The sequence below is a fragment of the Scyliorhinus canicula genome, chromosome 5 (assembly GCF_902713615.1).
Source record: "Scyliorhinus canicula chromosome 5, sScyCan1.1, whole genome shotgun sequence".
Lineage (NCBI taxonomy): Eukaryota > Metazoa > Chordata > Chondrichthyes > Carcharhiniformes > Scyliorhinidae > Scyliorhinus > Scyliorhinus canicula.
Genome location: NC_052150.1, coordinates 121,706,230 through 121,734,097, shown reverse-complemented (window position 1 = coordinate 121,734,097; position 27,868 = coordinate 121,706,230). Strand labels below are relative to the sequence as shown.

Here is a 27,868-nt window from a genome sequence, read left to right as displayed (position 1 = left end):
GGATTTATCCTAGGATTCTCTGGGAAGCTAGGGAGGAGATTGCTGAGCCTTTGGCTTTGTTCTTTATGTCGTCATTGTCTACAAGAATAGTGCCAGAAGACTAGAGGATAGCAAATTTTGTCCCCTTGTTCAAGAAGGGGAATAGAGACAACCCCGGTAAGTATAGAGTGAGTAACTATAGTGAGCTTTACCTCTGTTGTGGGTAACAACAGTCTTGGAAAGGTTTATAAGAGATAGGATGTATCATCATCTAGAAAGGAATAATTTGATTAGAGATAGTCAACGAGGTTTTGTGAAGGGTAGGTCGTGCCTCACAAACCTTATTGAGTTCTTTGAGAAGGTGACCAAACAGGTGGGCGAGGGTAAAGCAGTTGATGTGGTGTATATGGATTTCAGTAAAGTGTTTGATAAGGTTCCCCATGTAGGCTATTGCAGCAAATGCGGAGGCTGGGGATTGAGGGTGATTTAGCGGTTTGGATCAGAAATCCGTTAGCTGTAAGAAGACAGAGGGTGGTGGTTGATGGGAAATGTTCAGCCTGCAGTTCAGTTACTAGTGGTGTACCACAAGGATCTGTTTTGGGGCCACTGCTGTTTGTTATTTTTATAAATGACCTGGAGGAGGGCGTAGAAGGATGGGTGAGTAAAGTTGTGGATGACACTAAAGTCGGTGGAGTTATGGACAGTGCGGAAGGATGTTGCAAGTTACAGAAGGACATAGATAAGCTGCAGAGCTGGGCTGAGAAGTGGCAAATGGAGTTTAATGCAGAAAAGTGTGAGGTGATTCATTTTGGAAGGAATAACAGGAAGACAGAGTACTGGGCTAATGGTAGGATTCTTGTTAGTGTGGATGAGCAGAGATCTCGGTGTCCATGTCCATAGATCCCTGAAAGTTGCCACCCAGGTTGATAGGGTTGTTATGAAGGCGTACGGTATGTTAGCTTTTATTGGTAGAGGGATTGAGTTTCAGAGCCATTAAGGTCATGTTGCAGCTGTACCAAGCTCTGGTGCGGCCGCATTTGGAGTATTGCATGCAGTTCTGGTCGCCGCATTGTAGGAAGGATGTGGAAGCATTGGAAAGGGTGCAGAGGAGATTTACCAGGATGTTGCCTGGTATGGAGGGAAGATCTTATGAGGAAAGGCTGAGGGACCTGAGGCTGTTTTTGTTAGAGAGAAGGTTAAGATGTGACTTAATAGAGGCATACAAGATGATCAGAGGATTCTCCATCTCTCATCGACGGAATCAAGAAGTCTGATCAGGTCGGTATCATCAAAGAGAGAAGCAGGTCTGCATGCTGTCATGTTTGTGTGCAGACTGGGAGTGAGTGGTGAGGGAGTGTTTATAAATAGCTCCCCTTTGTCAGCAAAGAGCAGCTGAGAGGTAAGTTAGGCCAATCAGGCAGCGAGGGAGCCAGGAATGGCAAGATTAATTTTTTAATAAGGTCTAGGGGAGTCCAAACCGAGTAAAATACGGAAATATTGTTATATTTATACTTCCTGGTAGATCCCCTCCCGGGTTCCTGCTCTGGTCAGTGCCTTACTGGCTGACTATTTATACAGAGGTTAAAAGAGATCCCCCGTCCCTGGCTCGTACTCCGTAAGGATCACGGGGAAGATAATCATTCCCACCCCATATTTCCGTGCGGAATATTACACGGTGGGGGCTCATTTTTGACACAAACTGCTGAATGGAGTTTACTCACCAGTAGTGGTTCAGATTTCAATTCCGTGCAATCTAACCAAATTAGAATCCCATGTTGAACGCATTTATCGAATGTTTCCCGGTGCTCCTTGCGCCAAGCAAGACCCCATTATCTATCGGGACTGTGTTCCAATTCACGGCCTCAGCAGGGAACTCCCCTTCGAGGCCGCACTTATTCCTGTTTCCAGCACTGAGGAGCTCTGATCGCCAGAACTCCTCAGTACAGGAAAAGATTGGGATGCCATTTTTCGATGTCATCCTTATCACTCAACTCACAACCATCCAAAGCTCCAACTTACCTCTGAATGGGTCACAGCTCCCCCCCCCCCCCCCCCCCCCACTCCCCACCCCCTGCATCCCCACACGTAGGGCAACCCCAGACCCAATCCCCACCATGGCACAAATGTCAGCCAGGAACCAGCAGCCTGGCAGTGCCCCTGTCGGTGCCATCTGGAAACCGTGACAATGATTGGCTGGCACCCAGGTGGCATTAGCACAGTTCCAGTCTGGCAGTGCCAAGATGCCAAAGTCGCACATGCAGTTCCAGGATGCCACCCTGCCGAAGAGGTCAAGCATCTGGGGGCCTCCGATTCCTTTGGAGCCCCACCAAGTGCCATTCCATCTGCTGTGCATTTGTGGGGACCAGCACTGAACGGCGCTTGCCCGAGGTCTCCAAGGCAAAGGGGTTAGATTCCAGGCCCTCAGTGGATCCAGCAGTGAGACTAGTTGCCAGATCTGGTGCAGATTTGCCAGATAGTGATCCTGCCCGCAATGGGCGGAATTTCGATTGCGATGCTTCATAAGATAATGTTATATCTTGCGAGATGTGGCGAACTGGGTAGATCGCAGAAGAGGGATCTCTCAGCCTCTAGCGGCCATGCCTTGCCATCTTGCAGATGCAACACGGCCAATAGATCATGCCCTTCATGTTATTATTTTTGTAATAATCAAGATATCAGTTCATTAAATCAATTATTATATAATTCTACAGATGTTACATGGGACACTTTGTATTTATCTAGACGATCAAACCTGTTCTCTGGTACCTGAAGTGGGAAGATGTCGGGCACGTTTTATCCGTTTTTATTACAATCAAAGGACCAGGGCCTGTGAGCAATTTACATACGGAGGCTGTGAAGGGAATGCAAACAACTTTGAAACTATGTCAGCGTGCCAAAGAAATTGCCCACCTGCAGGTGACAGGAAGGGTAAGAGTTCCTGCTGAGAGAACAAAATATAAAATTGCATTTATTCTCGTGCTAAATGGATTTCTGTCAATATGATCTTTCCAGCTTTTAAAAAAAATCTTCAAAGCATTTTGCCAGATCATTCTGTCGACATGTTTATATCTAACGATACAATATTTTGTAAAAGCTAACTTTACATTCTTATTTCTGAATTCACAGACCCAAGAGATTTAAAATTTGTAAAATTCAATCCTTTCATTGGGATTTATTCTAAATGGGAACCTGCTTCCAGCTCCACCTGTATTGATGATGTCCAGATTTTAAAGAGAGAATATTACATTTGCACAATGGGTGCATGACGTTCTATTGCTGCCAGACAATTAGGCCTGGCAATATCGAGGCAGTCTCCCATGTCATCACACCCAACTCAAATATTAAGTGAGGAGCTGAGTTAAAAATAGGAGGTCTGTCTGCCTTTCAGTATAGGCCTATTATGTGCTGTGTTGTTATAATGATATAATACCTTGGGCATATTTACTGTACAAGACACAAGGCACCAATCGCTCATAAGGGATGTGATGAACATGTTGTGGATTCATTTCGTGAGGCTCGGCAATCATGCAGGAATCCCTTAAAGGGACTTTACAACATTATGAGATAATTGTGGCAATTCAATTGCCAATTCCCCGTGATTTCTCGCTGCCTGTATGATTTGTGGTCACACAGACTTCACAGGTAGGAGACGATCCCGACAGGATCATTGAAGGAGCATAATGGTGGTTTAAATGACAGTATCTGAGCAGCACAATGAGGGGTTGGAGGCTGCAGCTGAGACTGCATGAGGAATGAAGAAATTGTTTCCTCAGCACTGAGCAAATCTCTGACATTGAGCCACTGAAGGGTTCAGCAAAAGGGAGGCATTTGGACGTGAGGCTTCACACAAGGAGGTTCCAGCACAGGGACGGCTGAAACAAAAAGAGGTACAGAGACTGTGGGAATTGTGCACTCTGGAGGAGGTTCCTCATGTGAGGGAATGAGAATGAGGGAGTGGAGAACAGCTGATCAGAGGTAGCAGCAACCAGCTTGCCAACTGCATACACAGCCGGCGATGCTGAAGGACCAGGAGGCCTCAGAGAGGATATCATGATTATCAGCCCAATATTGTACTGAGATAGTCACAGATCATTGTTCAGGTGTGTGTATAATTTGATAAACTCTACCACTGATGATGACAGCCTGGTTGAGAGATCAAAAGGCTTTGGGTCCATCATGAATTGCCACGTTAAATCACCAAAGTTTTAACTCAGTATAAGTGCCAGGGTGGCCTGGGATTTGTCCGCCCTGCCATTATCGTAGCGGGCTGAGGTTCTGGGTGCCATGTTTAATGACACCATCATGAACATTCACCCTCTGCAGCCCAGAACTAGTTGTGGCTAGTGAAGACGCTCCAGAGAGGCAAACTCTCTACCCCAAGTTCAGCAACAAGATTCTGGAGAGAGTGGAGAGAGTCCTACAGGTAATGGAAGACTGGTGTGAGGTCCTGTACCCCTACAACGGGTGCTGGAGGTCTACAAACCTCACCACCCAGGTTTGAAAGGAGGTCATAACGACTGTGGACCTCAGAAGAGGTCTGCTCTCAATGCAGAAAGAGAATGAGTGTTCTCATCTGCTCCAACAGAGTAAGTCAATCTTCCCCTCACTCGAAACTCACACTCTGAAAGGGCCATCAGGCTTTTGCAGAGTTACAGTCCACAGAAATCTCACACTTTACCACTGGAAAGGGCATCATCATTGATTCTCTCATCACACTTTAACATCTTCATCTCTTGTGATATCCCGCACAAGTCACATTGTCAGCTCTTACATAGATCTGCCCAACACTCACAGCAGGCATCATGCTTAATATCTGCTTTGGTTTATGTCCTGCTCACAGTCTATTCAATTTTCTTCATGCAAGACAAGAATTTCCACACAAGACATCTCAGGTCAAAGCTGGGATGGGGGGTGGGGGGTGAGGATGTGTGTGTGGGGGGTGTGTGATGTTGGTGTTCAGACCACTCATTCACTGTGAAGACCAGGCGGTGGAGCAGGTCGGCGAGGACAGGGTTGACTTCTGTGCCAAAGGCTCACAACAAGCCAATGAGTCATGTCCCACCCCCCGACACTGAGAGCGCTCTTTAATAATGGTGCTTCTCCAGGCAGTCTATAAGTATCTCATCCCTACATTACAGCCACTAGCAAGGAAAGGCCATGAGAAACCAGCACATCAGGCCCAGCCTTCGGCTCATCTTGGATGATGGGGTCGAGGATGTACATGAAGAAGACCCATCACTGCGTCCGTCTGCACACTCCACCAACACAGTGACACACACCTCAGCAGGACCTAGTTTTAGAACCTGCTCGGGGGTTACCATCTGGTGAACACAGCACAGAGATGGGTCTACACCAGGTGGAGGAAGACACAGTCATGGTCTCTGACAGTCTGAGGACTGCTGGAGGCCAGGCTGCTGCTTAGTGCAAGTCCGATGTGGAGACCTTGAAACCGGCCCTCAGAGATGATAGCGCACCAAAGGCAGTGAGGGGTGTAGCAGGCAGGGTTATCAGAGGCTATCAGCAGATTACAACGAGGATGGAGGAGTCCGTACACAATCCATCTGATGTCATGACTCAGGCATGCAAACTTATTGCGTGACCATTGAAAGGGAGGCATCAGTTGTGGAGACTTTTATCCAGTGGTTGTGCCAGATGTGCTCTTGGGCCTGTACAATATTGCTCAATCCATGAGTAGGAGCCATCACGGGCTTGGCAAGAGAGGTATGGGGCACCTCAACCTCTCTTCAGGAGCCCTTCCCCTGCAGGAATCAGGGAGGGTTCCTCAGGCGCCCACAGGGAGAAGGAGCATCAGCTGGAAATCTAGACTAATCCAGACAGGACTCTCCAACTGCTCCGCCCCCTCTGCCCGGGACCACAGCAACTCCAGCTGCTCCGGCGAAGGTGGGTGCACTTTCCCCACAGCAGGAGACTCAAACGGCCAGGGATTTCTCACCTTGAGCCTCCAGACGGTGCCCTCCAAAGGAACCTCAGGCAACAGGGCATAGCAGTCAACTGGCTGCATCCACCTCAGTTCCGGATATTGGGAATGCACCTCGACGTTCCAGTAGGGTTAGGAATATTAAGAAATGCAGAGAGCACAGTGGTGGTTTGGGTGAACACTCACTGTATATAATTGGCACATCTATAAATACATTTTGCTTTTCTGAAAGCCTCATCTGGTGAATGGTTCTTCCATCTGATGCAGGGCAGCCAGGTCATCCAAGTGTAACAGATACCTGCTCATCACTCATTTCCCATTGTGTATAATCTCTTCAGTAAGTCCTTTGATGTGTTGTCTTCCTGATACAATTGGAATGTAAAGGAGTTTGCAGTGCAAGGGTTTATGCAGGACTGGAGAATAGCACTGCCTACTGCATGATGTACAGAGTCACATGGTATACAACTACGAGGAAACAGGTGGAGGTGAGTGAATATCCAATGCACCATTTCAGCCGGAGCTCACCGCCCCGGTGCCCCACCCCCACCCCTCTCCATCCCATACCCCCCCCCCCCCCCGCCTCCCCATAATAATAATCTTTATTGTCACAGCGGGCTTACATTAACACTGCAATTAAGTTATCATGAAGTCCGTAGTCGCCACATTCTGGCGCCTGTTCGGGTATATGGAGGGAGAATTCAGAATGTCCGACTTACTTAACAGCCCGTCTTTCGGGACTTGTGAGAGGAAACCGGAGCACTTGGAAGAAATCCACGCAGGCACAGAGAGAATGTGCAGACTCTGCAGACACAGTGATCCAAGCCCGGAATCGAACCTGAGAACTTGGTGCAGTGAAGCAACAGATTTGACCATTGTGCTACCATGCCACCCACTTTGAACCAGGGCACCAGTTTTGCAGCCTCCTGTGCCTGCCTGGGCCCCATGTTCTGCCCATCCTCCCCCTTCCCGCATCCTCCTCTTTTCACAAGGCCTAGTATTCATCCTCCTCCTCCAGTGTCCCTCTGCTGCGCAATGTTGTGGAGGACACAGCAGGCCACCACAATGTGGGAGACCCCCAGCGCTATACTGAACTGCATCTTCAGGATGCCGAAGAACGGCTCGATCTCGCCTCTGCTCACGGCACGGGCATCGTTGTAACGGGTTTCTGCATCAGCCTGTGGCCTCCGGATAGGCATCATCAGCCACGGCAGATAACCCCTGCTCTCAGGGTCTGTGAACCTTCATTCCAGGGCACTGTCAGTGTATCATTATACAAAGCACGAGGGTAATGATAACTCACTGTGAAGTAAGCTCTGGTGCTCCTTGATCTGTGGTGTAGTCTGACTCCTGTCTTTTTGTTGACAACCGGCTCTCACCATAATGCAAAATAACATGACAGTAAGTAAGCCAATAAGGCTTCACATGTCTCAGGTGTAACATGTTCAGTAGTGAACAATTGAAACCCGAACTGTCACCAGCTACCGATGTTGCTCCCCACCCTTCCCGCCAGTGTCCACACAGTGATCCTTAATCTTCTTAGTCCTCCCTACCCTTCCGCAAAATCTAATTATTTCCCCAGGATGCACATTGGAGCTGGAGGCAGCCTACTGTTTCCCGCACTCTGTGGCCTTTGATGCCTTTGGCGAACAACCTTTGGAGAGCCTGGAGCTGGTGGGTCCCAGCCGGGTTACTGGTGTCACAGGCATTGCATGCCACCCTGTTCTGCTGAAACCCTTGAGGTGCAAGGTGTTAGGAGGGGGGAAATCAGAAAAACAGGAGACCGCCATGGTTTCCTTGGTGGCAGGCCTCGGATTGGCTTCCAGCACTTCCTCCGACCTGAGAGTGCCTGCAGGGGCCCGTGGGACACTATGGGAGTGAACAGAATCTGGAGTAAGCTTCAGAAGCCTCTGAGTCATCTGGCTGTGTCAGTCCTGGAGGCTCCCCATTGTCTGCAGTATGGTGCTGACACCCTCAGTGATGGTCCTCAGTAACTGGGCCACGCTCTGGAGTGCTCGACATTCTCTACCTGTGTCTCGGGCATGCCCCTCATCGACTGGAATATGATATTGAGGCCCTCAGCCATGTTTGTCACAGTTTGAGCCATGACTTGGACACCAACGCCCAAGATCTGGATGCCACGCATTGTGATCCATTGTGATGGCCACCCTAGCAGTGTTAGCCTGGGTGCCACGCATTGCCGGCACCATCCCCTGAGTTTTAAGGCTATGGTACTCCTCTAATCGGCATTACAATTGCTGGAATGTCGCTGACACCCCCTTCTCAAACTCACAGCTCTGGCCTATCATCTGTATCTGCTCGGGAAGTACCTTGTCCAAAGGCAAAGCATCTGGTTGTGACCCAGCTGTGTGCTGGGATTATCATAGATTATCATAGAATTTACAGTGCAGAAGGAGGCCACTCGTCCATTGAGTCTGCACCGGCTCTTGGAAAGAGCACCCTACCCGAGGTCAACACCTGCACCCTATCTCCATAACCCAGTAACCCCACCCAACACTAAGGGCAATTTTGGACACTAAGGGCAATTTAGCATGGCCAATCCACCTAACCTGCACATCTTTGGACTATGGGAGGAAACTGGAGCACCCGGAGGAAACCCACGCACACACGGGGAGGATGTGCAGACTCCGCACAGACAGTGACCCAAGCCGGAATCAGAGCTGGGACCCTGAAGCTGTGAAGCAATTGTGCTATCCACACTGCTACCATGCTGCCCACCCGCAGACCTCCGACAGCTGTCTCCCTCGGATGTTCCTTCCTCCACCTGATGTGCATCAACAGCTGTGCGATACTTACCAGATTGTGCCCCTGAAGCCTATAAGCCCACCAAGATTTGTGAATCTGCACTGCTGGAGGATGCAGGTGATAGCTGTGACACATCACCGATTTACTTCTTGTAGCTCTCCTCCGCGGTGGTCTCTTGCGTGGCAATGCGGTGGAACGACTCCGGATGGCCCGCCCTCATCAGATGGTGATCCTACAAGACAATGAACACCTCCATGCGCAGGTGAAACTTGCTGTTGGTCACTGCTCTCTCCTTGCATAGCCCTGTGATCCCCAGAGGCAATTCCTCCCCCCCTACACCTGCTCGCGTTTTTCACCCTTTCCATCTTATTGTGGACTAGGTTCTCCTGCGGTGACAAATAGAGAACATTGTGATCCGCAGGTTTAATGTGTCAGGGATGTCTATAGCAGGTAGCATGTGTGGACACTGCACCTGGACATGAAAGGGCTGTGCTGGTGAGTGCCACAGGGTCCTGAGGAACAAGCTTGAAGATCTGATGTTCGGGGTCATGAGGTGTCAGCCAATGGATTGGTGGGGTAATTAAGGGGTGGCAGGCGGAACTGATGCCAGGAGGTACCTGGTAACTTTGCAGCTTGTTGGAGGTTAATTGTCATCTTCCTACATTGGACGCGGTCCTCCTGGTCACACTGCCCACACTCATTGCAGCTGCCACTGCCTCCCAGGAAGCATTGCTGTCACTGCGACTGGTTTTACAATCCTCTCAGGGGAATAGGAGGCGGAATTCCCCGACACCCCCCCCCCCCCCCCCCCCCCCCCCCCCCCCCCCCCACAGGATCGGGGAATCACCCGGGGCTAGCGAAAATCCTGCCCCCGCTGTAGCCGGAATTCTCCGCCACCCGGGAATTGGCGGGGGCGGGAATCACGCCCCGCCGGTCAGCAGGCCCACCACACTGATCAGCGGGCCCCGCGCAGTGATTCTCCGGCCCGCGATGGGCCGAATTCCCGCCGCTGTCAGGCCTCTCCCGCTGACGTGGTTTAAACCACCTCTGTGCCGGCGGGATTGGCGGCGTGAGTGGGCCCCTGGAGTCCTGGTGGGGGCTCGGGGCAATCTGACCCCGAGGGGTGCTCCCACGGTGGCCTGGCCCGCGACCGGGTCCCACCGATCGGTGGGCGGGCCAGTGCCGTGGGGGCACTCTTTTTCTTCCGCCGCCGCCACAGCCTCCACCATGGCGGAGGCGGAAGAAACCCCCTCCACCACACATGTGCCGGTGGTGACGTCAGCGGCCGCTGTCTCTCCGGCGCATGCGTGGACTCATGCCGACCGGCGAAGGCCTTTCGGCCTGCCTCGATGCCGATCGGCGTAGTGCCAAAGGCAATTGGCGCCAGTCGGTGGAGCGGGAGCCAGTCCGGCGCGGGCCGAGCCCCTAAAGGTGCAGAGAATTCTGCACCTCTGGGGAGGCCCGACGCCGGAGTGGTTCGTGCCACTCCGCTACGCCGGGACCCCCCCACCCCGCCGGGTAGGGGAGAATTTCACACAGGGTTCCCCATCTGTACACACCACTGTCAGCATCAATGTGGAGATGGTTAGCAGTTTCAAATTCCCTCATTAACCCTTACCAACTTTTACAGATGCACCATAGAAAGCATCCTCTTTGGCTGCATCACAGCCTGGTATGGCAACTGCTCGGCCCAGGACCGCAAAGAAACTTCAGAGAGTCGTGAACACAGCCCAGTCCATCACACAAACCTGCCTCCCATCCATTGACTCAATTTACACCTCCCGCTGTCTGGGGAAAGCGGGCAGCATAATCAAAGACCTCTCCCACCCGGCTTACTCACTCTTCCAACTTCTTCCATCGGGCAGGAGATACAAAAGTCTGAGAACACGCACTAACAGACTCAAAAAACAGCTTCTTCCCAGCTGTTTCCAGACTTCTAAATGACCCTCTTATGGACTGACCTCATTAACACTAGACCCCTGTATGCTTCATCTGATGCCGGTGCTTATGTCGTTACATTGTGTTCCTTGTGTTGTCTTATTATGTATTTTCTTTTCTTCCCTTTTCTTCCCATGTATTTAATGATCTGTTGAGCTGCTCGCAGAAAAATACTTTTCACTGTACCTTGGTACATGTGACAATAAACAAATCCAATCCAATCTCTCATCGATGGCATCGAGAAGTCTGATCAGGTCGGAATCACCAAAGAGAGAAACAGGTCTGCATGCTGTCATGTCTGTGTGCAGACTGGGAGTGAGTGGGAGGGAGTGCTGATAAATAGCTCCCCTTTGTTAGCGACGAACAGATGAGATTCAAGTTGGACGAATCAGACAGCGAGGGAGCCAGGAATGTCAAGATTCATTTTTTAATAAGGACATGGGCAGTCCAAACCGAGTAAATTAAGGAATCGTTGTTTTACTTACAAACAATATTGACACTGCCCGGTAGAATTCCTCCCGGGTGTCTGCTCCGGTCAGTGCCTTTTGGGCCGACCATTTCTACAGAGGTTAATAGAGATCCCCCGCCCCGACTCGTACTCCGCAAGGGCCACGGGGAAGATAATCATTCCTATCCCGTCGTCCCATGCAGAATATTACACATGTGGGGAATCATTTTTGGCAATAAGTGCTGGAAGGAGTTTGCTCACCAGTAATGGTTTTGATTCCAATTCAGTGCGATTGAACCAAATTGGAATCCTGTGGCGAGCGCGTTTAGCCGGGTGTTTCAAGAGTTCCCAGCGCCAAAGAACATCCCGCTATCTATCGGGACTGTGTGGCATTTCGCGGCCTCAGTGGGGAACTCCCCTTTGAGGCCGCACTTATTCCCGTTTCCTGCACTGGGGAGCTCCGATCGCCAGACCTCCTCAGTGCAGTAAGAGATTGAAACGCTATATTTAGATGACATCCCTATCCTCAACTCACAATCATCCAAAGACTCAATTCACCTGTGAAGGGGCCACAGCTTCCCTGCACCACCACCCCCCCTCCCCAACGCCCCCCACCTCCACCCCCCGCCCCCCGCATCCCACACAAATAGGGCACCCCCGGACCCAATCCCCACCACGGGAAGAATGTCAGCCAGGCACCACCATCGTGGCAATGCCCCTGCAGGTGCCACCTAGGCACCTTGACAATGTGTGACTGGCACCCAGGTAGCATTAGCTGGCTGTGCCAGGTTGGCAGTGCCAAGATGCCAAGGTAGCACCTGCAGTTCCAGGATGCCACCCTGCCAAAGTGGTCAACCATCTGGGGGGGCTCCGATTCCTTGGGAGACCCCAACAAGTGCCGTTTCATCTGTTCTGTATTTGTGGAGACTCGCACTGAACGGTGCTTGCCCGAGGTCTCCAAGGCAAAGGGGTTAGATTCCAGGCCCTCATTAGATCTGCCAAGTGCATAATAGAGTGAGACTAGTTGTCTCACTATAATGTGCAGATTTGCCAGATAATGATCCCGCCCGCAATGGGCGGGATTTAGATCGCGATGCTTCACGAGATCCTGTTATTGACACAATTATTATGTAATTCTACAGGTGAAAGAATCAGTAATTTTCCAGCGGATCACACCTGCTCTCTACCACGTGAAGTGGGACGATGTCGGGGAAGTTTTATCCGTTTTTATTACAATCAAAACACCCAGGCATGTGAGCAATTTACATACGGAGGCTGTGGGGGGAATGCAAACAACTTTGAAACTATGTCGGAGTGCCAAACGAAATGCCCAACTACAGGTAAGTTTCTGTTCCAACATAATTTCCTGGTCAGTAATGTACAGCTTTTTCAACAGGGCATGTTCATTTGAGAAAAAGAACTTGTAACAGAAGGGTAAGAGTTCGTGCTGAGAGAACAAAATATAAAATTGCCTTTATTCTCGTGCTAAATGGATTTCTGCCAATATGAACTTTTCAGCTTTTAAAAATAATCTTCAAAATATTTTGCCAGATCATTCTGTCGACAAGTTTATATCCAACGATACTGCTTTAATATTTTGTTAAAGCTAACTTTAGATTTTTACTTCTGAATTCACATACCCAAGAGGTTTTAAATTTGTCAAATTCCATCCTTTCATTGGGATTTATTCTCAATGGGAACCTGCTTCCAGCTCCACCTGTATTGATGATGTCCAGATTTTAAAGAGAGAATATTACATTTGCACAATGGGTGAATGATGTTCTATTGCTGCCATACAATTAGGCCTGGCACCATTGAGACAATCTCCAATGTCATCACACTCTACTCAAATACAAAAGAGGAGCTGGGCTCAAAGTAGCAGGTCTGTCTGCCTTTCTGTATAGGCCTATTATGTTTATAATACTTTGGGCTTGGCCCTGGGTCACTGTCCATGTGGAGTTTGCACATTCTCCACATGTCTGCTTGGGTTTCACCCCCACAACCCAAAGATGTGCAGGTTAGGTGGATTGGCCACGCTAAATTGCCCCTTAATTGGAAAAAAAGCAATTGGGTACTCTAAATTTATTTTTAAAAATAATACTTTAGGCTTAATTACTGAACAAGACACAAGACACCAATTACTCATAAGGGATGTGGTAAACATGTTGTAGATTCAGTTCTTGTGGCTTTGCAATCATGCAGCTATCTCTGAAAGGTGCTTTACAACATTATGAAATAATTGTTGCAATTCAATTACAAATCCCCATGATTTCTCGCTGTCTGTATGATTTGTGGTCACACAGTCTTCACAAAGGCCAAAGATCAAAGAACAATACAGCACAGGAACAGGCCCTTCGGCCCTTCAAAGCCTGCGCCGATCACGTGTCCTGTCTAGACAAACCGCCTGTATCCTTCTATCCGTCTTTTCATGTGCCTATCCAGATAAATCTTAAAGGTCACTAACGTATCTGCCTCAACCACTTCACTTGGCAGTGCATTGCTGGCCACCACCACCCTCTGTGTAAAACACTTTCCCCACACATCTCCGCTGAACCTGTCCCCCCTCACCTTGAACTTGTAATTTTCAATTCCGCCCTGGAAAAAAGCCTCCAACTGTTCACCCTATCCATATCCTTAATAATTTTATAAACTTCTGTCAGGTTGCCCCTCAGCCTCGGTCTCTCTACGGAGAACAATCCCAGTTTATTCAATCTCTCCTCATAGCTAATATCCTCCATACCAGGCAACATCCTGGTGAACCTTTTCTGTACACTCTCCAAAGCCTCCACGTCCTTCTGGCAGTGTGGTGACCAGAACTGGACACAGTATTCCAAATGTGGCCTAACCAACTTTCTATATAACTGCGACATAATTTTCAAGCTTAAATACTTGATACCCCGCCCTATGAAGGCAAAATGCCATATGCTTTCTTTACCACTATTTCCAACTGTGCTGCCACTTTTAAGGACCTGTGGACCCAGATGCTTCTCTGTCTCTCTATGCCACTTATTTTATAGCTCCCTCCTTAATTGGATCTACCAAAATGCATCACTCACATTTGTCTGGATAAAATTCCCGCTGCCATTTCTCTGCCCAATTTTGCAGCCTATCAAAATCCTGTTGTATTCTGACAATCTTCATCCCTATCTGCAATTCCTGCAATCATAGTATCATCCGCAAACTTGCTAATCAGACCCGCCATGTTTTCTTCCAAGTCGTTTATATATATTACAAAGAGCAGAGGTCCCAGTACTGACCCCTGTGTACACCACTAGTTAAAGACCTCCATTCGGTAAAACACCCTTCTACTGCTACCCTCTGTCTTCTATGGCCAAGCCAGTTCTGAATCCATCCAGCTAGTTCATCCCCTGACCCTATGTGATGTAATCTTTTGCACCAGCCTTCCATGAGGGATCTGATCAAATGCTTTACTAAAGTCCATGTCGACAACATCCACAGCCCTTCCCTTGTCAATCATTTTTGTCACCTCCTCAAAAAACTCAATTAAATTAGTGAGACATGACCTCCCTCGTACAAAACTATGCTGTCTGTCGCTAATAAGACCACTCAGTTCCGAATGTGTATAGATCATGGGCTGGATTTTCTGGTCAGCAACAGTTAAATTGGGTTCGGCAATCGGCCGGAGAATCCAAGTTTCCAACCAAATCGGTGGCGGCGCCACTTTCGCAATGCTCTGCCCCCTCTAATACAGCGTACTCCAGGAGTACTTGGCCCCACATCTCGATGACCTCAGGACATTGCCTGAGGCCCGCTCTCTGATGCCCCGCCACCGACGTTCCGCGTTCCCGATGGCATGGGTCACTCTTGGTCTCACCAACCGGGAACTCGGTGTGGCGGCTGCGGACTCAGTCCAGCATCGCCACAGTCATGGGAGGGCCAATTGGCAGGCAGGGTGGAACTGTATTAAGGGCTGGGGGCACTGTGGGGGGGTGGTCCGGGCGCACGAGCAGACTCCACCATGTATCACGCTGCAGCTGCTGCAGGCCGCTGCCATGCTCATGTGCAGCCATGGATCTGGCAATTCCATGGATGGCCTTCAGCACTTCCTCCTACATGAGCATGCCCGGAGTGCCCTGAGGGACTCCATTCGAGGGAGCAGCAACTGGAGTAAGCTTCAGAGGCCTCTCAGTCATCTGGCTGTGTCAGTCCTGGAGGCTCCCCATTGTCTGCAGTATGGTGCTGACACCCTCAGCGATGGTCCTCAGTGACTGGGCCACGCTCTGGAGTGCTCAACAATGTCTACCTGTGTCTGGGGCATGTCCCTCATTGACTGGAATATGATTTTGAGTCCCTCAGCCATGACTTGGACACTACCACTCAAGACACGGATCGTGCTCCAGGTTCTCCATTGTGATTGCCACCCTAACGGTGTTAGCCTGGGTGCCACACATTGCTGGAACCATCCCCTGTTCCTGAAGGCTTTGTGACTCCTCCAATTGGCCTTACAGTCGCTGGAACGTCGCTGACACCCCCTTCTCAATCTCACAGCTCTGGGGTATTATCTGTATCAGCTGGGGAAGTACCTTGTCCAAACGCTAGGCATCTGATTTGGGGCAGCACGGTAGCATGGTGGTTAGCATAAATGCTTCACAGCTCCAGGGTCCCAGGTTTGATTCCCGGCTGGGTCACTGTCTGTGCGGAGTCTGCACGTCCTCCCCGTGTGTGCGTGGGTTTCCTCCGGGTGCTCCGGTTTCCTCCCACAGTCCAAAGATGTGCGGGTTAGGTGGATTGGCCATGCTAAATTGCCCATAGTGTCCTAAAAAGTAAGGTTAAGGGGGGAGTTGTTGGGTTACGGGTATAGGGTGGATACGTTGCTCGGCACAACATCGAGGGCCGAAGGGCCTGTTCTGTGCTGTACTGTTCTATGTTCTATGTTCTATGATTGCGACCCCACTGTATGCTGGGATTCAGTAGACCTCCGACAGCTGTCTCCCTTGGATGTTCCTGCCTCCACCTGATGTGCATCAGCAGCTGTGTGAAACTCACCAGATTGTGCTCCCGAAGCCTATAAACCCACCAGCCTATTAACACAGGAAAAAGACAATGTTGTTGAGGAGAATATTGAGATACAGGCTACTAGACTAGACGGGATTAAGGTTCATAAGGAGGAGGTGTTAGCAATTCTGGAAAGTGTTAAAATAGATAAGTCCCCTGGGCTGGATGGGATTTATCCTAGGATTCTCTGGGAAGCTAGGGAGGAGATTGCTGAGCCTTTGGCTTTGTTCTTTATGTCGTCATTGTCTACAAGAATAGTGCCAGAAGACTAGAGGATAGCAAATTTTGTCCCCTTGTTCAAGAAGGGGAATAGAGACAACCCCGGTAAGTATAGAGTGAGTAACTATAGTGAGCTTTACCTCTGTTGTGGGCATAGTCTTGGAAAGGTTTATAAGAGATAGGATTTATAATCATCTAGAAAGGAATAATTTGATTAGAGATAGTCAACAAGGTTTTGTGAAGGGTAGGTCGTGCCTCACAAACCTTATTGAGTTCTTTGAGAAGGTGACCAAACAGGTGGGCGAGGGTAAAGCAGTTGATGTGGTGTATATGGATTTCAGTAAAGCGTTTGATGAGGTTCCCCACGTAGGCTATTGCAGCAAATGCGGAGGCATGGGATTGAAAGTGATTTAGCAGTTTGGATCAGAAATCTGTTAGCTGTAAGAAGACAGAGGGTGGTGGTTGATGGGAAATGTTCAGCCTGCAGTTCAGTTACTAGTGGTGTACCACAAGGATCTGTTTTGGGGCCACTGCTGTTTGTTATTTTATAAATGACCTGGAGGAGGGCGTAGAAGGATGGGTGAGTAAAGTTGTGGATGACACTAAAGTCGGTGGAGTTATGGACAGTGCGGAAGGATGTTGCAAGTTACAGAAGGACATAGATAAGCTGCAGAGCTGGGCTAAGAAGTGGCAAATGGAGTTTAATGCAGAAAAGTGTGAGGTGATTCATTTTGGAAGGAATAACAGGAAGACAGAGTACTGGGCTAATGGTAGGATTCTTGTTAGTGTGGATGAGCAGAGATCTCGGTGTCCATGTCCATAGATCCCTGAAAGTTGCCACCCAGGTTGATAGGGTTGTTATGAAGGCGTACGGTATGTTAGCTTTTATTGGTAGAGGGATTGAATTTCAGAGCCATTAAGGTCATGTTGCAGCTGCACCAAGCTCTGGTGCGGTCGCATTTGGAGTATTGCGTGCAGTTCTGGTCGCCGCATTGTAGGAAGGATGTGGAAGCATTGGAAAGGGTGCAGAGGAGATTTACCAGGATGTTGCCTGGTATGGAGGGAAGATCTTATGAGGAAAGGCTGAGGGACCTGAGGCTGTTTTTGTTAGAGAGAAGGTTAAGATGTGACTTAATAGAGGCATACAAGATGATCAGAGGATTCTCCATCTCTCATCGACGGAATCAAGAAGTCTGATCAGGTCGGTATCATCAAAGAGAGAAGCAGGTCTGCATGCTGTCATGTTTGTGTGCAGACTGGGAGTGAGTGGTGAGGGAGTGTTTATAAATAGCTCCCCTTTGTCAGCAAAGAGCAGCTGAGAGGTAAGTTAGGCCAATCAGGCAGCGAGGGAGCCAGGAATGGCAAGATTAATTTTTTAATAAGGTCTAGGGGAGTCCAAACCGAGTAAAATACGGAAATATTGTTATATTTATACTTCCTGGTAGATCCCCTCCCGGGTTCCTGCTCTGGTCAGTGCCTTACTGGCTGACTATTTATACAGAGGTTAAAAGAGATCCCCCGTCCCTGGCTCGTACTCCGTAAGGATCACGGGGAAGATAATCATTCCCACCCCATATTTCCGTGCGGAATATTACACGGTGGGGGCTCATTTTTGACACAAACTGCTGAATGGAGTTTACTCACCAGTAGTGGTTCAGATTTCAATTCCGTGCAATCTAACCAAATTAGAATCCCATGTTGAACGCATTTATCGAATGTTTCCCGGTGCTCCTTGCGCCAAGCAAGACCCCATTATCTATCGGGACTGTGTTCCAATTCACGGCCTCAGCAGGGAACTCCCCTTCGAGGCCGCACTTATTCCTGTTTCCAGCACTGAGGAGCTCTGATCGCTCAGTACAGGAAAAGATTGGGATGCCATTTTTCGATGTCATCCTTATCACTCAACTCACAACCATCCAAAGCTCCAACTTACCTCTGAATGGGTCACAGCTCCCCCCCCCCCCCCCCCCCCCCCCCCCCCCCCCCCCCCCCCTGCATCCCCACACGTAGGGCAACCCCAGACCCAATCCCCACCATGGCACAAATGTCAGCCAGGAACCAGCAGCCTGGCAGTGCCCCTGTCGGTGCCATCTGGAAACCGTGACAATGATTGGCTGGCACCCAGGTGGCATTAGCACGGTTCTAGTCTGGCAGTGCCAAGATGCCAAGGTCGCACATGCAGTTCCAGGATGCCACCCTGCCGAAGAGGTCAAGCATCTGGGGGCCTCCGATTCCTTTGGAGCCCCACCAAGTGCCATTCCATCTGCTGTGCATTTGTGGGGACCAGCACTGAACGGCGCTCGCCCGAGGTCTCCAAGGCAAAGGGATTAGATTCCAGGCCCTCAGTGGATCCAGCAGTGAGACTAGTTGCCAGATCTGGTGCAGATTTGGCAGATAGTGATCCTGCCCGCAATGGGCGGAATTTCGATTGCGATGCTTCATAAGATAATGTTATATCTTGCGAGATGTGGCGAACTGGGTAGATCGCAGAGGAGGGATCTCCCAGCCTCTAGCGGCCATGCCTTGCCATCTTGCAGACGCAACACGGCCAATAGATCATGCCCTTCATGTTATTATTTTTGTAATAATCAAGATATCAGTTCATTAAATCAATTATTTAATAATTCTACAGATGTTACATGGGACACTTTGTATTTATCTAGACGATCAAACCTGTTCTCTGGTACCTGAAGTGGGAAGATGTCGGGCACGTTTTATCCGTTTTTATTACAATCAAAGGACCAGGGCCTGTGAGCAATTTACATACGGAGGCTGTGAAGGGAATGCAAACAACTTTGAAACTATGTCAGCGTGCCAAAGAAATTGCCCACCTGCAGGTGACAGGAAGGGTAAGAGTTCCTGCTGAGAGAACAAAATATAAAATTGCATTTATTCTCGTGCTAAATGGATTTCTGTCAATATGATCTTTCCAGCTTTTAAAAAAAATCTTCAAAGCATTTTGCCAGATCATTCTGTCGACATGTTTATATCTAACGATACTGCTTTAATATTTTGTAAAAGCTAACTTTGCATTCTTATTTCTGAATTCACAGACCCAAGAGATTTAAAATTTGTAAAATTCAATCCTTTCATTGGGATTTATTCTAAATGGGAACCTGCTTCCAGCTCCACCTGTATTGATGATGTCCAGATTTTAAAGAGAGAATATTACATTTGCACAATGGGTGCATGACGTTCTATTGCTGCCAGACAATTAGGCCTGGCAATATTGAGGCAGTCTCCCATGTCATCACACCCAACTCAAATATTAAGTGAGGAGCTGAGTTAAAAATAGGAGGTCTGTCTGCCTTTCAGTATAGGCCTATTATGTGCTGTGTTGTTATAATGATATAATACCTTGGGCATATTTACTGTACAAGACATAAGGCACCAATTGCTCATAAGGGATGTGATGAACATGTTGTGGATTCATTTCTTGAGGCTCGGCAATCATGCAGGAATCCCTTAAAGGGACTTTACAACATTATGAGATAATTGTGGCAATTCAATTGCCAATTCCCCGTGATTTCTCGCTGCCTGTATGAGTTGTGGTCACACTGTCTTGACAGATATGAGATGATCATGACTGGATCATTGAAGGAGCATAATGGTGGTTTAAATGACAGTATCTGAGCAGCACAATGAGGGGTTGGAGGCTGCAGCTGAGACTGCATGAGGAATGAAGAAATTGTTTCCTCAGCACGGAGCAAATCTCTGACATTGAGCCACTGAAGGGTTCAGCAAAAGGGAGGCATTTGGAAGTGAGGCTTCACACAAGGAGGTTCCAGCACAGGGACTACTGAAACAAAAAGAGGTACAGAGACTGTGGGAATTGTGCACTCTGGAGGAGGTTCCTCATGTGAGGGAAGGAGAATGAGGGAGTGGAGAACAGCTGATCAGAGGTAGCAGCAACCAGCTTGCCAACTGCATACACAGCCGGCGATGCTGAAGGACCAGGAGGCCTCAGAGAGGATATCATGATTATCAGCCCAATATTGTACTGAGATAGTCACAGATCATTGTTCAGGTGTGTGTATAATTTGATAAACTCTACCACTGATAGTGACAGCCTGGTTGAGAGATCAAAAGGCTTTGGATCCATCATAGATTGCCACGTTAAATCACCAGAGTTTTAACTCAGTATAAGTGGCAGGGTGGCCTGGGATTTGTCCGCCCTACCATTATCGTAGCGGGCTGAGGTTACACACCCATATAAACATTCACTCTCAGCAGCCCAGAACTCGTTGTGGCTGGTGAAGACGCTCCAGAGAGGCAAACTCTCTACCCCAAGTTCAGCAACAAGATTCTGGAGAGAGTGGAGAGAGTCCTACAGGTAATGGAAGACTGGTGTGAGGTCCTGTACCCCTACAACGGGTGCTGGAGGTCTACAAACCTCACCACCCAGGTTTGAAAGGAGGTCATAACGACTGTGGACCTCAGAAGAGGTCTGCTCTCAATGCAGAAAGAGAATGAGTGTTCTCATCTGCTCCAACAGAGTAAGTCAATCTTCCCCTCACTCGAAACTCACACTCTGAAAGGGCCATCAGGCTTTTGCAGAGTTACAGTCCACAGAAATCTCACACTTTACCACTGGAAAGGGCATCATCATTGATTCTCTCATCACACTTTAACATCTTCATCTCTTGTGATATCCCGCACAAGTCACATTGTCAGCTCTTACATAGATCTGCCCAACACTCACAGCAGGCATCATGCTTAATATCTGCTTTGGTTTATGTCCTGCTCACAGTCTATTCCATTTTCTTCATGCAAGACAAGAATTTCCACACAAGACATCTCAGGTCAAAGCTGGGATGGGGGGTGGGGGGTGAGGATGTGTGTGTGGGGGGTGTGTGATGTTTGTGTTCAGACCACTCATTCACTGTGAAGACCAGGCGGTGGAGCAGGTCGGCGAGGACAGGGATGACTTCTGTGCCAAAGGCTCACAACAAGCCACTGAGTCATGTCCCACCCCCCGACACTGAGAGCGCTCTTTAATGTTTGGTGCTTCTCCAGGCAGTCTATAAGTATCTCATCCCTACATTACAGCCACTAGCAAGGAAAGGCCATGAGAAACCAGCACATCAGGCCCAGCCTTCGGTTCATCTTGGATGATGGGGTCGAGGATGTACATGAAGAAGACCCATCACTGCGTCCGTCTGCACACTCCCCCAACACAGTGACACACACCGCAGCAGGACCTAGTTTTAGAACCTGCTCGGGGGATGTCATCTGCTGAGCACAGCACAGAAATGGGTCTACACCAGGTGGAGGAAGACACAGTCATGGTCTCTGACAGTCTGAGGACTGCTGGAGGCCAGGCTGCTGCTTAGTGCAAGTCCGATGTGGAGACCTTGAAACCGGCCCTCAGAGATGATAGCGCACCAAAGGCAGTGAGGGGTGTAGCAGGCAGGGTTATCAGAGGCTATCAGCAGATTACAACGAGGATGGAGGAGTCCGTACACAATCCGTCTGATGTCATGACTCAGGCATGCAAACTTATTGCGTGACCATTGAAAGGGAGGCATCAGTTGTGGAGACTTTTATCCAGTGGTTGTGCCAGATGTGCTCTTGGGCCTGTACAATATTGCTCAATCCATGAGTAGGAGCCATCACGGGCTTGGCAAGAGAGGTATGGGGCACCTCAACCTCTCTTCAGGAGCCCTTCCCCTGCAGGAATCAGGGAGGGTTCCTCAGGCTCCCACAGGGAGAAGGAGCATCAGCTGGAAATCTAGACTAATCCAGACAGGACTCTCCAACTGCTCCGCCCCTTCTGCACGGGACCACAGCAACTCCAGCTGCTCCGGCGAAGGTGGGTGCACTTTCCCCACAGCAGGAGACTCAAACGGCCAGGGATTTCTCACCTTGAGCCTCCAGACGGTGCCCTCCAAAGGAACCTCAGGCAACAGGGCATAGCAGTCAACTGGCTGCATCCACCTCAGTTCCGGATATTGGGAATGCACCTCGACGTTCCAGTAGGGTTAGGAATATTAAGAAATGCAGAGAGCACAGTGGTGGTTTATGTGAACATTCACTGTATATAATTTGTACATCTGTAAATACATTTTGCTTTTCTGAAAGCCTCATCTAGTGAGTGGTTCTTCCATCTGATGCAGGGCAGCCAGGTCATCCAAGTGTAACAGATACCTGCTCATCACTCATTTCCCATTGTTTATAATCTCTTCAGTAAGTCCTTTGCTGTGTTGTCTTCCTGATACAATTGGAATGTAAAGGAGTTTGCAGTGCAAGGGTTTATGCAGGACTGGAGAATAGCACTGCCTACTGCATGATGTACAGAGTCACATGGTATACAACTACGAGGAAACAGGTGGAGGTGAGTGAATATCCAATGCACCATTTCAGCCGGAGCTCACCGCCCCGGTGCCCCACCCCCACCCCTCTCCATCCCATACCCCCCCGCCTCCCCATAATAATAATCTTTATTGTCACAGCGGGCTTACATTAACACTGCAATTAAGTTATCATGAAAGTCCGTAGTCGCCACATTCTGGCGCCTGTTCGGGTATATGGAGGGAGAATTCAGAATGTCTGACTTACTTAACAGCACGTCTTTCGGGACTTGTGAGAGGAAACCGGAGCACTTGGAAGAAATCCACGCAGGCACAGAGAGAATGTGCAGACTCTGCAGACACAGTGATCCAAGCCCGGAATCGAACCTGAGAACTTGGTGCAGTGAAGCAACAGATTTGACCATTGTGCTACCATGCCACCCACTTTGAACCAGGGCACCAGTTTTTCAGCCTCCCGTGCCTGCCTGGGCCCCATGTTCTGCCCATCCTCCCCCTTCCCGCATCCTCCTCTTTTCACAAGGCCTAGTATTCATCCTCCTCCTCCAGTGTCCCTCTGCTGCGCAATGTTGTGGAGGACACAGCAGGCCACCACAATGTGGGAGACCCCTAGCGCTATACTGAACTGCATCTTCAGGATGCCGAAGAACGGCTCGATCTCGCCTCTGCTCACGGCACGGGCATCGTTGTAACGGGTTTCTGCATCAGCCTGTGGCCTCCTGATAGGCATCATCAGCCACGGCAGATAACCCCTGCTCTCAGGGTCTGTGAACCTTCATTCCAGGGTGCTGACCCGGAGTTGGCACTGTCAGTGTGTCATTATACAAAGCACGAGGGTAATGATAAATCACTATGAAGTAAGCTCTGGTGCTCCTTGATCTGTGGTGTAGTCTGACTCCTGTCTTTTTGTTGACAACCGGCTCTCACCATAATGCAAAATAACATGACAGTAAGTAAGCCAATAAGGCTTCACATGTCTCAGGTGTAACATGTTCAGTAGTGAACAATTGAAACCCGAACTGTCACCAGCTACCGATGTTGCTCCCCACCCTTCCCGCCAGTGTCCACACAGTGATCCTTAATCTTCTTAGTCCTCCCTACCCTTCCGCAAAATCTAATTATTTCCCCAGGATGCACATTGGAGCTGGAGGCAGCCTACTGTTTCCCGCACTCTGTGGCCTTTGATGCCTTTGGCGAACAACCTTTGGAGGGCCTGGAGCTGGTGGGTCCCAGCCGGGTTACTGGTGTCACAGGCATCGCCTGCCACCCTGTTCTGCTGAAACCCTTGAGGTGCAAGGTGTTAGGAGGGGGGAAATCAGAAAAACAGGAGACCGCCATGGTTTCCTTGGTGGCAGGCCTCGGATTGGCTTCCAGCACTTCCTCCGACCTGAGAGTGCCTGCAGGGGCCCGTGGGACACTATGGGAGTGAACAGCATCTGGAGTAAGCTTCAGAGGCCTCTGAGTCATCTGGCTCTGTCAGTCCTGGAGGCTCCCCATTGTCTGCAGTATGGTGCTGACACCCTCAGTGATGGTCCTCAGTAACTGGGCCACGCTCTGGAGTGCTCGACATTCTCTACCTGTGTCTCGGGCATGCCCCTCATCGACTGGAATATGATATTGAGGCCCTCAGCCATGTTTGTCACAGTTTGAGCCATGACTTGGACACCAACGCCCAAGATCTGGATGCCACGCATTGTGATCCATTGTGATGGCCACCCTAGCAGTGTTAGCCTGGGTGCCACGCATTGCCGGCACCATCCCCTGAGTTTTAAGGCTATGGTACTCCTCTAATCGGCATTACAATTGCTGGAATGTCGCTGACACCCCCTTCTCAAACTCACAGCTCTGGCCTATCATCTGTATCTGCTCGGGAAGTACCTTGTCCAAAGGCAAAGCATCTGGTTGTGACCCAGCTGTGTGCTGGGATTATCATAGATTATCATAGAATTTACAGTGCAGAAGGAGGCCACTCGTCCATTGAGTCTGCACCGGCTCTTGGAAAGAGCACCCTACCCGAGGTCAACACCTGCACCCTATCTCCATAACCCAGTAACCCCACCCAACACTAAGGGCAATTTTGGACACTAAGGGCAATTTAGCATGGCCAATCCACCTAACCTGCACATCTTTGGACTATGGGAGGAAACTGGAGCACCCGGAGGAAACCCACGCACACACGGGGAGGATGTGCAGACTCCGCACAGACAGTGACCCAAGCCGGAATCAGAGCTGGGACCCTGAAGCTGTGAAGCAATTGTGCTATCCACACTGCTACCATGCTGCCCACCCGCAGACCTCCGACAGCTGTCTCCCTCGGATGTTCCTTCCTCCACCTGATGTGCATCAGCAGCTGTGCGATACTTACCAGATTGTGCCCCTGAAGCCTATAAGCCCACCAAGATTTGTGAATCTGCACTGCTGGAGGATGCAGGTGATAGCTGTGACACATCACCGATTTACTTCTTGTAGCTCTCCTCCGCGGTGGTCTCTTGCGTGGCAATGCGGTGGAACGACTCCGGATGGCCCGCCCTCATCAGATGGTGATCCTACAAGACAATGAACACCTCCATGCGCAGGTGAAACTTGCTGTTGGTCACTGCTCTCTCCTTGCATAGCCCTGTGATCCCCAGAGGCAATTCCTCCCCCCCTACACCTGCTCACGTTTTTCACCCTTTCCATCTTATTGTGGACTAGGTTCTCCTGCGGTGACAAATAGAGAACATTGTGATCCGCAGGTTTAATGTGTCAGGGATGTCTATAGCAGGTAGCATGTGTGGACACTGCACCTGGACATGAAAGGGCTGTGCTGGTGAGTGCCACAGGGTCCTGAGGAACAAGCTTGAAGATCTGATGTTCGGGGTCATGAGGTGTCAGCCAATGGATTGGTGGGGTAATTAAGGGGTGGCAGGCGGAACTGATGCCAGGAGGTACCTGGTAACTTTGCAGCTTGTTGGAGGTTAATTGTCATCTTCCTACATTGGACGCGGTCCTCCTGGTCACACTGCCCGCACTCATTGCAGCTGCCACTGCCTCACAGGAAGCATTGCTGTCACTGCTGCTGGTTTTACAACCCTCTCAGGGGAATAGGAGGCGGAATTCCCCGACACCCCCCCCCACCCCGCCCCCCCCCCCCCCCCCCCCCCCCCCCTCCCCAGGGTCGGGGAATCACCCGGGGCTAGCGAAAATCCTGCCCCCGCTGTAGCCGGAATTCTCCGCCACCCGGGAATTGGCGGGGGCGGGAATCACGCCCCGCCGGTCAGCAGGCCCACCACACTGATCAGCGGGCCCCCCGCAGTGATTCTCCGGCCCGCGATGGGCCGAAGTCCCGCCGCTGTCAGGCCTCTCCCGCTGACGTGGTTTAAACCACCTCTGTGCCGGCGGGATTGGCGGCGTGAGTGGGCCCCTGGAGTCCTGGTGGGGGCTCGGGGCAATCTGACCCCGAGGGGTGCTCCCACGGTGGCCTGGCCCGCGACCGGGTCCCACCGATCGGTGGGCGGGCCAGTGCCGTGGGGGCACTCTTTTTCTTCCGCCGCCGCCACAGCCTCCACCATGGCGGAGGCGGAAGAAACCCCCTCCACCACACATGTGCCGGTGGTGACGTCAGCGGCCGCTGTCTCTCCGGCGCATGCGTGGACTCCTGCCGACCGGCGAAGGCCTTTCGGCCTGCCTCGATGCCGATCGGCGTAGTGCCAAAGGCAATTGGCGCCAGTCGGTGGAGCGGGAGCCAGTCCGGCGCGGGCCGAGCCCCTAAAGGTGCAGAGAATTCTGCACCTCTGGGGAGGCCCGACGCCGGAGTGGTTCGTGCCACTCCGCTACGCCGGGACCCCCACCCCGCCGGGTAGGGGAGAATTTCACACAGGGTTCCCCATCTGTACACACCACTGTCAGCATCAATGTGGAGATGGTTAGCAGTTTCAAATTCCCTCATTAACCCTTACCAACTTTTACAGATGCACCATAGAAAGCATCCTCTTTGGCTGCATCACAGCCTGGTATGGCAACTGCTCGGCCCAGGACCGCAAAGAAACTTCAGAGAGTCGTGAACACAGCCCAGTCCATCACACAAACCTGCCTCCCATCCATTGACTCAATTTACACCTCCCGCTGTCTGGGGAAAGCGGGCAGCATAATCAAAGACCTCTCCCACCCGGCTTACTCACTCTTCCAACTTCTTCCATCGGGCAGGAGATACAAAAGTCTGAGAACACGCACTGACAGACTCAAAAACAGCTTCTTCCCAGCTGCTTCCAGACTTCTAAATGACCCTCTTATGGACTGACCTCATTAACACTAGACCCCTGTATGCTTCATCTGATGCCGGTGCTTATGTAGTTACATCGTGTTCCTTGTGTTGTCTTATTATGTATTTTCTTTTCTTCCCTTTTCTTCCCATGTACTTAATGATCTGTTGAGCTGCTCGCAGAAAAATACTTTTCACTGTACCTTGGTACATGTGACAATAAATAAATCCAATCCAATCTCTCATCGATGGCATCGAGAAGTCTGATCAGGTCGGAATCACCAAAGAGAGAAACAGGTCTGCACGCTGTCATGTCTGTGTACAGACTGGGAGTGAGTGGGAGGGAGTGCTGATAAATAGCTCCCCTTTGTTAGCGACGAACAGATGAGATTCAAGTTGGACGAATCAGACAGCGAGGGAGCCAGGAATGGCAAGATTCATTTTTTAATAAGGACACGGGCAGTCCAAACCGAGTAAATTAAGGAATCGTTGTTTTACTTACAAACAATATTTACACTGCCCGGTAGAATTCCTCCCGGGTGTCTGCTCTGGTCAGTGCCTTTTGGGCCGACTATTTCTACAGAGGTTAATAGAGATCCCCGCCCCGACTCGTACTCCGCAAGGGCCACGGGGAAGATAATCATTCCGATCCCGTCGTCCCATGCGGAATATTACACATGTGGGGAATCATTTTTGGCACTAAGTGCTGGATGGAGTTTGCTCACCAGTAATGGTTTTGATTCCAATTCAGTGCGATCGAACCAAATTGGAATCCTGTGGCGAGCGCGTTTAGCCGGGTGTTTCAAGAGTTCCCAGCGCCAAAGAACATCCCGCTATCTATCGGGACTGTGTGGCATTTCGCGGTCTCAGTGGGGAACTCCCCTTTGAGGCCGCACTTATTCCCGTTTCCTGCACTGGGGAGCTCCGATCGCCAGACCTCCTCAGTGCAGTAAGAGATTGAAACGCTATATTTAGATGACATCCCTATCCTCAACTCACAATCATCCAAAGACTCAATT

At 50.1% G+C, this 27,868-nt stretch overlaps 1 protein-coding gene across 1 annotated transcript in view; it reads left to right on the top strand.

Annotated features, from left to right (window-relative positions):
* Positions 1 to 6,371: 6,371 nt before the first annotated feature.
* The window catches only part of LOC119965678 (carboxypeptidase inhibitor SmCI-like), a 43,594-nt gene continuing 22,097 nt past the window's right edge, over positions 6,372 to 27,868 (top strand). The window contains exons 1-2 of the mRNA XM_038796442.1: positions 6,372 to 6,402; positions 12,209 to 12,406. Of these exons, the coding sequence (XP_038652370.1) occupies positions 6,372 to 6,402; positions 12,209 to 12,406 (229 nt within the window). The remainder of the gene's footprint in view (positions 6,403 to 12,208; positions 12,407 to 27,868) is intronic.